Below are 14,054 nucleotides of genomic sequence, written 5' to 3'. Positions count from 1 at the left end.
GTTGTAGAGAGAGCTGGTTTTTGTTTTTGCTTTTTTTTTAGTTGCAATCAAGCAAACTAAGAACTCCTGAGTCCTATGTGACTTTTCAGTACTTCCCTCCTATGTCTTGAGACTTTTGCTGTGTAAGACATCCTGTGTCTTGAGACATCTGTGTCTTAAGACATCTGCTCTGTCTTAAGGGTTTTATCCCCATTTTTCACCAGGATCTACAGTTGCTGATTTGAGTTGAAGAAGCATCTGCTTAATGTCTGGTCAAAACTTTCAAGTAACGCAGAAATCCATGGTTAAAAAGCCGGACGCGCCAACCTACTGCAAAGGGTAAACACGGACCCTAGAAATCATCTGCCAGGAAGGTTGGTGACTTGTGTTCCAGAATGCCAGTGCCGACAGACAAACCGTAGCAAGTACCTATATTAACACACACTTGCTATATATATGTGTGTGTGTGTGTGTATGTGTGTGTGTATATATATAGTGTTCATGTCAGTAGCCACTTGCTGTCAGGCTGAGTGTATTAACACTGAATTTCAGAGTTTTCTTTCAAGGGCCAAACAGCCTGAAGACAGATTCTGTTCCATCCCTGGGACCAGGTAAAGGAGATTCAGGCCTGTGTGTTATGTCTGAAAGCAAGGAAGCCACATGCAGATTGTTCCCATGGAAAGCAGGATAAAATGTTGGCAAAAACTGCTAGTAGCCTTTCAGGACACCTCATTCAAGAGCAGCTCTAAATCCACATGCCTTTGGGATCTTGTCTCTCGTGACTTCTTGAGGATAGCACGTGCCAAACCTTGACTGATCTTTTTCTTCTGGTGGTTAAAAATAAAACCAACAATAATGACATTGAGAATCCCTATTATACAATTTTCCTAGTAAAGGGCAGACATTTTATCTATATCTATATCTATATGTGTACTTAGTCGCTCAGTTGTGTCCAACTCTTCGTGACCCCATGGACTGCAGCCTGTCAGGCTCCTCTGTCCATGGGGATTCTCCAGACAAGAATATTGGTGTGGGTTGCCATGCCCTTCTTAATCTATATCTTATCTATATATCTAGTTTGGTAAGAAAAACAAAAATTGGTTTGGCTTACCTTAATAAAGGTAAAGGGGGTAAAGAATCTGCCTGCAATACAGAGGACCTGGGTTCGCTCCCTGGGTCAGAAAGATCCCCTGGAGAAGGGAATGGCAACCCACTCCAGTGTTCTTGCCTGGAGAATCCATGGACAGAGGAGCCTGGTGGGCTACAATCCATGGGGTCACAGAGTCAGCCATGACTGAGCAACTAACACAGACAGGCAGGATAAAGGTAAACATCTTTTCCCCATTGATATATTATTAAATAGTATGACATTTTCATTCTGTTTATAGCATAGTCCTTTGGAATTATAGGTAATTGTTTACTGTTCACATCACTGGTTATTTTTGCTCTTCTGTTTTTTTGCCCTACCTTACATACCTTCTTTCTTTTATTTTTTATCTTAATAGAATGAATTGCAAGATTTCGCACTAAAGTGAACACAGGTGTTCATTCATTCTGACGGAGGGGGGCTCACCGAGTCAGCGTACAAGTTACCTGGAGAAAGAGGTAAGGCAACGTTTTTATTAAAAAGCAGAATATGTTGAAATAAAATGGATCTGATTGAAGCATTTATAAAGACTCTCCCCTATGACATTGCTTTATCTCTGTTGATTTACTTTCACAAAAATATATTGTTAATGCCCGATTTAGGATTGTGATTTTTTTGTCAGAAGTGTGATCACTTTACTGTTTTAAAATATTAAACAGGTGAAGTTCTCTGAGCCTACAAGCCCTTTTGCATATTGATTAGTATGTGTTATTTGTTTGCACATGTTTGCCCTTAGAGAGAGACTCAGCATTAAAATTGTTTTAAAATTCCAATTTGAATTCATTTGTATTAGAAATTAGTTTACTTAAGGATCAAGAGTAAATAAGTGAGATCTTTTAAAGCATGTTTTTAAAAGCATTGTAGCTGATTTCTGCAGTTAATTCCTACAAACACTGAAAAGTAAGGAACTGGGACATCCTTGGGAAAAATCTGTTAAAATGGCTTACCCCTCTATGAAGAAGCTTGTTTTCTAACATTTATGCATTTTTCGACACATGCATCTCAAATTATCAGCAAGAAAAAATTTTTTTTCAGATGGTTTCAGAATGTTACTTTCACTGAGTTCTCTTTAATCAGAGCATATTAAAAGTATTTTTAAGTCTATGAAAACACAAAGCTGGCGATTGCCCCCTTAGGTCACAAAACTGTGACTCGGAGGCCGCGGTACAGAGACTAATAGAAATCCTTGGCACCCAGCGTTCACCTAAGGGAATGATAGAACTATTTGCTGGAGTCGTTTGGCAAAAGGACACAGACATATGGCTTTGGTTCATGGTCACGTTGCCAGTTGTGCAAAGTTAGAGGGTTAGTCGGCACACAGGAGCAGCAGCAACTCAGAAATCAAAAGTGAGACTCCAAACACATCAGCCTCCTCTTAAAGCCACCCAAGCTTTCACAGGCCCGAGGTTTCTTCCATTTGACTCTAGAAATTCCCTTTCAAAGGCAGCTCTTCTGTAGGGGTGTGCATGCCCTCAGCCTCAAGAAGAGCTCTCCCCAGACAGCTGTGCTTGGTCTGAGAAGACTGAACCTGCTTCCCCATCAAGGGTGAGGGGACATGGGATGGATCACCAACGTGCAGGATGCCATTGTCTGGTTCTTCAGTTTTTTATGCAGAATCCGAAGCAGTACAGATAGAGCTGGACAGGAACAGAGAGTTGAAATCAGGGATCCTATGCCCTAACTAAAAGATTTGGAAAATTTTCCGTTTCATTTAGGAGAAAGGATTCAAAACAGTTTCAGAAAATTACTAATATGGCATCAAGGATGCTGTCAAACTTCCTGATTTTATCCCTTTAGATGTTTTTAAGTTTACTTTCTTTTTTAAAAAGCAAATTAAAAAAATTAAAAAAAAATTACTATTATGTTTGGCTGCACCACATGACGTATGGAACTTTCCTGACCAGGGGCTGAACCCGTGCCCACAGCACTGGAGGCATGGAGTCTTAACCGCAGGACCACCAGAGAAGTCCTTAACGTTTATTTTCTGAATTACTCTCCTTGAGAAATAAGTAAATGTATGAAAAGAGAACCAGGAAAATAAAAGGAGGGTAAGAACAGAGGAAAAATATACTTGATCATTCACTCTTGGTTTCCTTCTCAATGAGTCAACTGTGCTTTTAGGATCATAGCTCATTTCCCCCATCTTTTCCTTGTACAACAGGGAAGCATCTTTTGCTGCCATTTTCAGTCGATTCAAAGCTCTGTTGAAAACAAAATGATGCCAGAATCATCAAAAGGAAGGGCACTCAGTGTAGGGTTCTTTGTTCTTCGATCTGGCCAAGTTTTGTCCCAAGGTACTGACACCATTTAGCTGTTCCATTTTCTGGGGTTAGCCTTTTCCAACTTCCTGAGTTTCTTTTTGTGATTAAAAAAACCTGACTTTTGTAAAGGAAGCATCCGCTGAGGATGGGGGGCTCCTGGTGGGGAGGACCCCTGGACCTCCTCTCGGCAGGCTCGGGACTAAGTTCCTCTCGCCATCACTGTGAGCTTCTCAGGAATGGAAGAGTCACGTGACACAACAGACAGAACTGCTTTGTTGGTTTACAACTCCCGGGAGAGGAACACCATGAAATCTTCTTTAAAGTGGGACTTCTTGTAAGTCAAATGTATGTGAAAGACTTCACAGATTAAAAGTAGCTACAGGAGTGAATTTATATGTAACTAGACAGGGCTTCCCTGGTGGCTTAGATGGTAAAAAATCTGCCTGCCACACAGAAGACCTGATTTGATCCCTGGGTCGGGAAGATCCCCTGGAGGAGGAAATGGCAACCCACTCCAGCATTCTTACCCGGAGAATCCCATGGACAGAGGAGCCTGAGGGGCTACAGTCCATGGGGTTGAAAAGAGTCGGAGACGATTATGCAACTAACATTTTCACTTTCAGACAAGGTTACAATTAATTGTATAAGGATTTTGAGAGTGTCCTCAAAATGTTATCACCATGGCTTTTCTACTAATACTAAGAAATTCGAGACTACTTATAAATCTATATCGAGGATGTCAGTGGATAGAATTCAGGAGAAATAAAGCTTAAAGTTACCAAGAGATTTGTTTTACCCCAATCTTAAGAAGTGATTAAATATTTACTTGGAGGTTGTTTTTGTGGACAAATAATTTTGTTTAACCACTGATCAAAATAGAGTTTTACATGAAAAATAAAATCAAAGGGAACTAAATCTCCTCACATACCAGTCATTTGCATGTGTGATGGAAGCAAAACTGAGTTTATCAATCTGGTGTCCTGCTCCTTGAATCTCTCCCTTCTACAAATTATCAATTCCAGGGGTCCCTGGTGGCTCAGATGGTAAAGACTCTGCCTGCAGTGCAGGAGACCCAGGTTTGATTCCTGGGTCAGGAAGCTCCTCTGGAGGCAGGCATGGTAACCCACTCCAGTATTCTTGTCTGGAGAATCCCACAGACAGAGGAGACTGGCAGGCTTCAGTCCATAAGGCTGCAAAGAGTTGGACACAACCGAGCCCCACCAAGCTCTGGTCGGTGCTGTGGAGTGATGCAGAAGGAAGATCCCCTGATAGCCCCTGATGTAACTAAGTGCCAGGAGGAGAAGGTGGTCAAGTTCATGTCACTAGGAGGTGATCAAGTTCATGTCACTAGGGACACCTGCACATAGCTTTGTAAATCCCATGAAGATGTTACATGAAAGTTTTCCAAATTTCAAGTAAGTAGTGAGAATGTATTTCATAGTCATCTTTCTTCTTCACTGCATCTCTGCTTATCTCCGTTGTTGGTTGGCATAGCCTTCCTCGAAGTTTGCTCCTTTGCCTCCTTTATTTTATAAATTTCTTTCCCTCTTGCCATTTGTCCTTGTATTAATTCCTCTCCCCAGAGAATTGGGGGAGAAACTCCTTAAAAATTTTTTTTCATGACTTCATTATGCAATAGATAACAAGTAGCAACCCCTTTTTTTCCTTTCAACATAAATGTTATATGTAACATATCCATAGTTATAGGTTAATAAAACTTATCTCAGTAGTTTCAGGAAAAATAAGAGTGGCAAAATCTGCCTTTACTGTTTTATCTCGATTGAGTTGATTGCTATAGCCAAGAGGAAACCATGGTAAGAGTCTCAGAAAATGTCTTATTCCCATCCATAAACAATGGGATGTAGATAAAGGCCCTAAGAAATGGGGAGAAGGACAGCTTTTTGGAAAATCAAAGCTCTATTTTGAGGAAGAAATGCTTCATTAAGTTTTACAAAGTCAGTTGCAGGCTTGTTCATAGCATTTGGGGCATAGGCAGTAAAGTTGATCAAGCCTCCTTTTCCAATAGAAAAAAAACAAACAAAACATAATGTTCTCCATAAGAAGTGGAGTTTTCAGGATGCAGCCCATGTTGGTTACAGTGGTGGCTGCTTCTATAACCAGGAGAACTTGACCAGGAAGCTGGTCCCCTCTGCCATGCACACCCCTCATGTCTGAGCACCAGCAATGAGGCAAGGCCTCCTTCCTGTGAAGGAACCATCCCTGAAATGTGGTGCCCACTGAATCCAAGGTTCCATTTTACAAAAATTAAGTCTACCCATCAACAGTTTATTGAAGTCCATGAACATAATCCATAGGAAGAATGCTTACAGGTTTCTGCTCCCAGGTGTAAGGTTTTTGTGAACAAAGGCTTATTTTCAAGCTGAGGTCTCCCAGGAGATCAAGCTTTCTCATGAATGTTAAAACTTCTTGCCCCAAAAGAAAGGCCCAAGATGTCATATATCCTTATCCCCAAGTTGCTGCAAGATGTGACTAAACCCTGAACTTAGGAACTGTCCTTCAGGTGTGCAAGGAGGGAGAGCTGAAATGGGTGAATTGTATGTTGGGGCCTTGATCCCTCCCACACCCATCACTTGGCCCACATGTTACGGTGAACGCTGAGCTTTGTGGATGAGTTACCAGTTCTTACAAAGCTTGAATGGGATGTATGTGCTCCAGTATGATGCTGTTGTCCAACCAGAGGACAATAGCATCACAAAATGCCGTCCTGAGGCTGGCACTCCAGGCACCCTCAAGCCAGGGCCCATGAATATTTATGCCTCGCTTCCCGGGACTGTGACAGGGAGGCGGCTGCTCGGGGTGAAGGCAGACCCGTCAGGTGCTCAGACAGCTGGATTGTGAAACAGTCTTGAAGCTGTTAGAGAGAAGGTTACGTTGAAGCAGGTTTCTGAAACTTTTATATGTGCCTCTGACACTCCTCTTCACACAGTGTTTCAGTTTTCGCAAAGAAATCTGTGGAGTCCAGCCTTCACTTGTGTTTGAATGGGCGATGTTCAGAGTGGTTGGAGGCTAAGAGCGCCTATGTGCAGGATAATCTTAAGATTCACGTTGAGGGGATTCTCACCGCCCACCCCCAACCCCCGCCCCGCCCCGGTGAGCAGCAGAAGCAAAATGGATGGTTTTCACCACTTTAACCCTTAAGCTGCTGATCTCTCTTGTTATAATCAAGCGACTCGATTAACACGCAGGGAGAGGGGTTTGCACGAGTTGATCCACTTTATATGCAGCAGGGACACTCACAGAGGAGGATTTCACAACACAGGGCTCACCATCCTGTGTAAACCAAGCCACTTTAATCCCAGACAGTGTCACATCTGTCATAAATCCGCGTGGTTTTAAAAGAAGGGACATCTACAGGAGGAAAAAAAAAAAACACCTCTGTTTTCTTGTTGTCTTCTCATATCATGTAGTTTTAAAATAGTTATAACAATGGACTGTTTTTATGTAGGCTAAAGCCACGGCTGCTCGAAAAAGCAGCGGACACTTTTTGTTGGCTAATTTGCAAAACAGTTCAGTGATTGGTGTGGTGTTTATTATAAAATGATGACAAAAGGGTGCTGGTGGTTTTAATAGTTTTAGCTTACGAGGGCTGTCGTTAATTTTGTCTGTAGTGTTGCAGGTGAAAAAATGCACAATGGATAAATAGTCTATATTGGTTTAACTGAACATAATATATAGTGTGTTCTGGAGTTGTTTGTCTCAATAGACTATAGTAATCAAAAGTAATGAACCTATTATGTGCAGGACCTTGGAGAGCGTCGAATGGCAGTAAAAGTGTGGCACATAAAAGGTTTATTAAAGGAAATTAAAGTCCATCATTGCCACACCTGCTCCCCTATTATAAGTCTATGGCAGGTCAGCGCTTTCCATCACAACTCAGCCTCGGAGAGCAGAGATGCGTCTCCCATCCTCGTTGCAGGCACACCGCATCCCCGCCTGTGTCAGGGTTTAAGGATGGTAGCCGTGGAGAGCACCTCTGCCTGCCTCTGATTTTCAACAAGCAAAACAACTTTCTGTTTCAGAATTCCTTCTGATAAAGTGCAAACATGAATTAAACGGAGATGCTTAAAAGATCCTAGTGAAATGGTTGGAGGTAGTCAGGTCAGAATCTATCTCCATGTGGACAAAAACAGCAGACTTTTTAAAGCTTGGCACCCTTTTGATAAATCACTTGGTTATGTTTAAGATCATTAGTAATGATGTTTTAGGGAATTTGATGCTGACAGAAACAACACTCAAAGTTCTCTCTCCTTATAGATGTGGATGATTATAATTCACCTCTATTCTGGAATTACCAGAGTAAATGTCATCAACATTTCCAGTGGTATTTTACAATAGGGGCATTTCGAGGTTTTGTGTTACTTTGGTTTTTTACACTGGGAATTTTTTTTCCTAACTTAGAAACAGGCCTGTATCTGAAGCTGGTCATGCGTGTGTGCTCAGTTGTGTCCAACTCCTATGGGCTGTAGCCTGCCAGTCTCCTCTATGCATAGGATTTTCCAGGCAAGAAATACTGGAATGAGTTAGCCATTCCCTCCTCCAGGGGGTCTTCCCAACCTAGGGATAGAACCCACATCTCTTGTGTCTCCTGCGTTGGTAGGCAGGTTCTTTAGAAAGAGGCCTGTATCCAAAAGGATCTAGAAATACAAGCGAATCTGGTTGAATAACTTAGTCTGGAGCATTTTGGTTTGGTATTTAAGGTTTGGTCTCTTTCACAACCACTGTTAATCAGACCTTTCTTCCTTCCATCTTCATGATGCCCAAAGTGTCTGAGTCACCAGTGAGCACTTGCAGACAAGAACATCTGCTCTCTTGCCCACTCCCTCTGGTATCAGCATCTATAGAAGTGTTCCAGAACTTGCGGGCTGTGAGAGCAGTCACAGTTCTGTCTCCGCAGAGTCAGATGCTGCTCGGGAGCGGGGAAACTCTTCTGCTCTTCATAATGACCTTCAGAACTTCTGGTGGCCTGTGTTTACAGTCAATGTCAAAGGAATGACCCAGGACTTTGTGTTCACGTTACAGATGGATGCAGAGGCTGAAGATAAAACGCTTCGTACCCGTGCAAAAGGAACCAAGGGTGAGTTAACATGCAGATTCTGTGACCCCGTGCCCAGCACACCGTGAAGTGTGGGCGTCCCATGCTTGGTCCCCGATGTGTAGTCAGGAGGATCACAACTTCCTCAGGGTTCCTGTTTTTAAATCAAGCCAGGATGCTGCATCATGGCCCTAAGAGGCTAAAGAATATGAACCAGGAGTTAAAGGACCCAGAAAAGGCCAAATAATGTAGGATGCTAATGTTTATGAAATGCAACCATGAGTAGATTTAAACATCCTGCGAAACAGTATAAGGGTCAGTGAGGGAAGAAGGCTTCATGGAGACCTCAAATTATCAATGTGACCTTTAACACCCAAGGGAGAAGTCCAAACCGTTCATTTATTGCCAAAGTGGGTTTTGATTTTTATGTTATCTGGTTTAGTGGCTCCCAATCTAAACTTCACGCAAGTAAAATGATGATGTTTGGTTTTGGACTGTCCCCGCCGGGGATTTTCGGCAGCTCTGCAAAGTCATGTCTGAAAGGTTTAACTTGCCGGTTACCCTCTCTTTTTGTAACCAACAGATGGTAATGTAATATTGAAATATAAACAGCCCCTTGATGATCGAAACATCTGGAAAACAGGATTGACTGGCAATAATACCCCTTAAGGAAAATAACTTTTATTATAATTAGCTATATTTGTGTGACCCTCCATTCTAAACGGAAGATTCGGCCTGGCCTCTGGAGGGAGCCGGGTGGCTGTTCCCAGCCTGACCCTCCTCAGGTCGGCCTCCTGGTGGAGGAAGGGTTGGGTTGGGGAGTGATCACGCAGTCATTTGGAAGCATTTTGAGATTTACAGTTGAAAGCATCTAATCAAATTCAATGCTTTTGTTAGCAGTGTTTGTGTTGTGTAGTCAAGGTACGTAATCCCCATTTCAGTGAAGTATGGAATCACCCATTTTTTAAAATTCCAGGTTGATTTTTTTTTTTCAGTTAAAATAGAACCCTGATTATCATTAGGCATGATAACCAAAATGCAGAATCATGCATTTGCATTTGGTCCAAGATATGGAAATTTTCTCTACCCAAACTGAAGTTGTACAGTATTCTTTAACCAGGTTTAGTTAAAGTTACTTTAAAAGTAATTACATCATATGTCCTATTATTTGGAACAGCTTCCCTGCTGGCTCAGTGGTAAAGAACCTGCCTGCAAGGCAGGACATACAGGTTTGATCCCTGGGTCGGGAAGATCTCCTGTAGAGGGAAATGGCAACCCACTCCAGCCTGGGAAATCCCATGGACAGAGGAGCCTGATGGGCTACAGTCCCTAATATTTGGAATGCAATTTTGGAAACATCAAAGTTTTAGGCAGCAAGGTTCTCCATGGAATAAGAGTTTAGTGATAATATCCTAACACTATTTAAGATAGGCTCACATCTGCCATAAATATTAGTATTCTAGAAACTATTTGGATCATTCGAATCTCTTGTTCTGACTTCTGAAAGCATACGACTCTCTCATACTTCAAATGCATTTTAATTTGCCATTCTCTTTGGACTTTGAATCCTTTTGGCACATACATAAGCACTCTTAAACAGAGCCAAAATGTTGAAGAAATGAAACAACTGTTTCTCATGTAGCGTGAGTCATCTTTAAAACCACCTGTTGTCTCTCTCAATATGTTGCTTACTCTGTGGTAGGCAGGTATTTATAAACATGAACTCCTTTAGTTCCCATAATTTCTTTTTTTCTCTAACTGCTTTCTTTTACAAATATATTTATTTTTTAATTGAAGGATAATTGCTTTACATAATTTTGTTGTTTTCTGTCAAACATCAACATGAACCAGCCACAGGTGGACATATGTCCCCTCCTCTTTCATCTCCCTCCCATCTCCTCCCCATCCCACCCCTCTAGGTTGATACAGAGTCCCTGTTTGAGTTCCCTGAGCCGTACAGCATTCACATTGGCTGTCTATTTTACATTTGGTAATATAAGTTTCCATGTTACTCTCTCCATACATCTCACCCTCTCCTCCCCTCTCACTCTGTCCATAAGTCTTCAGAAAAATCAGAGCTCTTCTTTCTATAAGTGTCTTATTTTTAATTGGAGGTAGAAATTAACATGACTCAAACTTCTCTTCTTTCTCCAGGAATAAAATTTATGGAACAGAATCTTAGGACATTTATTAATAAAATATTGTCCATTCTATTTAAATGCTTGTAGAATATAAATAAAATGCAAACAAGATTCTTTTGAAAATTTTCCTAGAGACAATAAAATTGATTTAAAAAGTAGTTCAGGGACTTCCCTCACAGTCCAAGGGTTAAGACTTCACCTTCCAATGCAGAGGTGTAGATTCAATCCCTGATCGGGGAGCTAAGATCTCACATACTTGCAGCCAAAAAACCAAAATATAAAGCAGAAGCAATAGTGTAACAAATTTAATAGACTTAAAAAATTGGTCCACATTAAAAAAAACTTAAATAAAATAAAAAATAGTTTGTCCTCTGTGCTCCTGTACTTTTTCAGTGAGGTTCTAGAGACAGGTGTTTGGAAGTTGATCCATGACTGCAAAGTCCCAGGGTCACTGGAGGCCTAATCCAGAACTATATGTCTGGGCCGTGATCACCTGTCTTCTTGTATCCAAATAACCAGAACTGGAAAGATGAATCAGCCCAGACGGAAACTGTTGGGTCTGCACTAACCAGGGCTTCCCAAGTGGCGCTAGAACACATCTACCAACGCAGGAGATGTAGGAGACTTGGGTTTGATCCCTGGGTCGGAGGAGGGTCTGGTAACCCACTCCAATATTCTTGTCTAGAGAATCCCATGGAGAGATGAACCTGGTAGATTATAGTCCATGGGGCTGAAAAGAGTCAGACAATACTAAAGTGACTTAGCACGCATGTACTGCACTAACCATGCACTGGTTGTCATCCCGAGGAGGTGAAAGGTTTCTCTCATACAGTTTTCGAAATTATACACTGATTTTCCTTTTCTGTCTTTCTTTTTGTCAGTAGCACCAATGGATTCTCTAATCCAGGAGCTGAGGTAAGAGTTGCCCTACTTTACTTTTTCTAAGATTGACTGGCTTTAATTATTAGAATGTTTTGTACTTTTTAAGCCACAGATCCTCATTTTACTGTGAGCACTAAGCCAATGGGCCTATTTCCTGTACCTTTGTCTCTACCCCAAAGAGACAGAGGAGGGGAGAAACTCCTGACGGTTCATCTAAAACAACCCAAGATTATGTTTTGATAGCAAGACACCGTTCTTCTGTATCGTGAGTGGTTTCCCACTTTCCCCTCATAGGGTGTGCTGCTTCTGTGTACATACCCTGCTTGTGGTTTGTTTTCGTGCTGATGGAAACAGAGAACTGAGGTCATCTGAGACCCTGACTGAGGAATAAGCCCAGTCCAGAGTGCTCCATGTTTCTCCTTAATAATCAGATAATTCTTTTTTAGGTTCCACGTGTAAGTGGTATCACATGATATGTCTTTCTTTGTCAGGCTTGTTTTACTTAGTTTGATAATCCCTGGGTCCACCAACATTGCTACAAGGGATATTCCTTCATTCCTTTTAAAGACTGAGGAATATTCCATTGTACACATGTACCACATCTTCTTTACCCATTCATCTGCTGATGATCGCTTATGTTGCTTCCATGTCTTGGCTAATAAAAATGAACTTATTTATAAAACAAAAGTAGACTCACAAGACATAGAAAATGAAATTATCCTCACAAAAAGGAAGAAGGGGATAAATTAGGAGTTTGGGATTAACGCAGACACACTACTATATATCAAATCAATAAACAAGATCCTACTGTATAGCACAGGAAGCTATACTCAATATTTTGTAATAACCTCTAATGGAAAAGAATATGAAAAAGAAATTATATATGATATATATGTAGCTGAATCACTGTGCTGTGTACCAAAAACTAACACAACCTTGTGAATCAGCATACTTCAATTTAAAAGATTTAAAAAAAGATTATCAGATAATCATGTGAATTTTTGACTGTAGGTATTTGAAGGTAACGTGACATTGAATTTGGGGTGGATCTAAGCACTTCAGGTGTAGAGACTGTGATATGGACCTCAGGCAATGCTCTGGAAGTTCCAGTGGACTAGTTTTTGCAGAATAAACTCCAATACATAAGTTTTCTTTCATTGAGCCTTTGCAAGGTCTAGCTTTGTTTTGTTTTGAAGTGCATATTTAAAAAGAAACATATGCTGCTGATATGTTTTCTGTCCTGGTGCTATTTTTTAACAAACTCTGTCAAGCAAGAGGAACCCCTTGTCTCTTCTCTAGGTGTGCAAACCCAGGAAGTCCCAAGCTCAGGGTCTAATCCGTCTTTCTGAAAACAGCGATAGTATACGTGTTCCTCGGGGGAAGTGTGTGAAAACGAGTACGGGCAACAGTGTCTGGACCTGTAATGGCGTGTGAATGTGTAACAGTGTCTGGTACACCTGGAAATTTACAGTGTATGCATTGACAGTTTACATAGTCATTTTTCCAGGCAGTTGTGCTCTGTGACTTCCTAAAGGAGCACCTTCAGTCCATTCATCAATTGAGTGGGACGGGATCTGTCAGAACTGGGTACAAGCCTTCATGCTGGTGCTTTTCTCTGTGGAAATGTGTTTGTAGGAAAGCCATGGCCCTTTCTACATGGATGTTGTCATTGAGAATTTTGCATTTTAAACTGCTTTTATAAGAGTAGAGCCCAGAATACACCCACACATAGGGACAGGATTAAATGGCTGAAGTATCTGGCTCCCTTAAATTCTTGCTTTTGCATCTTTTCTTGTTGACAATTCTTTTTTGTTTGGAGATGGTATCTCTGAGGAGTAGAGGAGAGAAGTTGACAGTGCTCAAGGATTCAGGGGTCTGAGATACATGCCCTCCCAGGGGGGCTCCTTGGAGGTCTCACAGCTGAAGAGCTAAGTGTGTTTTCCAGTAGGGTTCTTTGTAGGGAGTAGAACTACTCAGAGACAGGGAAGGCCTTTTGAGTGTGTCTTGAACAATAATGTGAAAAGCAAAGGAAAATTCTGAAGTAATGAATATATTTTGTGTTTGACCTAAAATTCATAGAGAAAAAAGAAAACTTTAGCAGAGAGAAACAACTTTGTGAGAGAAGCAGCATTGTTTAAATAACCTCATTGGAAAAGACCCTGATGCTGGGAAACACTGAAGGCAGGAGAAGGGGACAACAGAGGACGAGATGGTTGGATAGCATCACTGACTTGATGGATATGAGTTTGAGCAAGCTCTGGGAGTTGGTGATAGACAGGCAAGCCTGGTGTGCTGCAGTCCATGGGGTCGCAAAGAGTCAGACACGACTGAGTGACTGAATTGAACTTAACTAATGGAGAAATAGAGATTACTATTTAAGTGATATTTAAATATGTTAATATTTATTAACATCAATAATTACAGTCAAACTAATATTTATTGAGAGTCAGAGAGTCCTGAGTGTCCTGGAGCAGTTTGTCTCATCAATTCTTCAAGAACCTTACAAGGTAGAAACTATTATTTTTCCAATTTTCCGATGAAGAAAGTGAAAATAAATAGTCTACATAAATAGCCTAAGATTAAACAACTAG

General features: G+C 41.2%; 1 protein-coding gene across 2 annotated transcripts in view; it reads left to right on the top strand.

Annotated features, from left to right (window-relative positions):
- The first annotated feature begins 314 nt into the window (after positions 1-314).
- The window catches only part of ST18 (ST18 C2H2C-type zinc finger transcription factor), a 93,877-nt gene continuing 80,137 nt past the window's right edge, over positions 315-14,054 (top strand). The window contains exons 1-4 of one of the 2 annotated variants that reach the window (XM_043879960.1): positions 315-353; positions 1,485-1,584; positions 8,428-8,482; positions 11,466-11,496. In XM_043879960.1, coding sequence (XP_043735895.1) covers positions 8,428-8,482; positions 11,466-11,496 — 86 coding nt within the window. In that variant the 5' untranslated portion in view covers positions 315-353; positions 1,485-1,584. Of the gene's footprint in view, positions 354-1,484; positions 1,585-8,427; positions 8,483-11,462; positions 11,497-14,054 lie in introns of both variants that reach the window. The other variant, XM_043879959.1, reaches the window with a different exon arrangement.

Source organism: Cervus elaphus, chromosome 21 (genome assembly GCF_910594005.1).
Source record: "Cervus elaphus chromosome 21, mCerEla1.1, whole genome shotgun sequence".
Classification (NCBI taxonomy): domain Eukaryota; kingdom Metazoa; phylum Chordata; class Mammalia; order Artiodactyla; family Cervidae; genus Cervus; species Cervus elaphus.
Note: the sequence above shows the minus strand (reverse complement) of the source record. Positions and strands in the feature narration are given on the sequence as shown.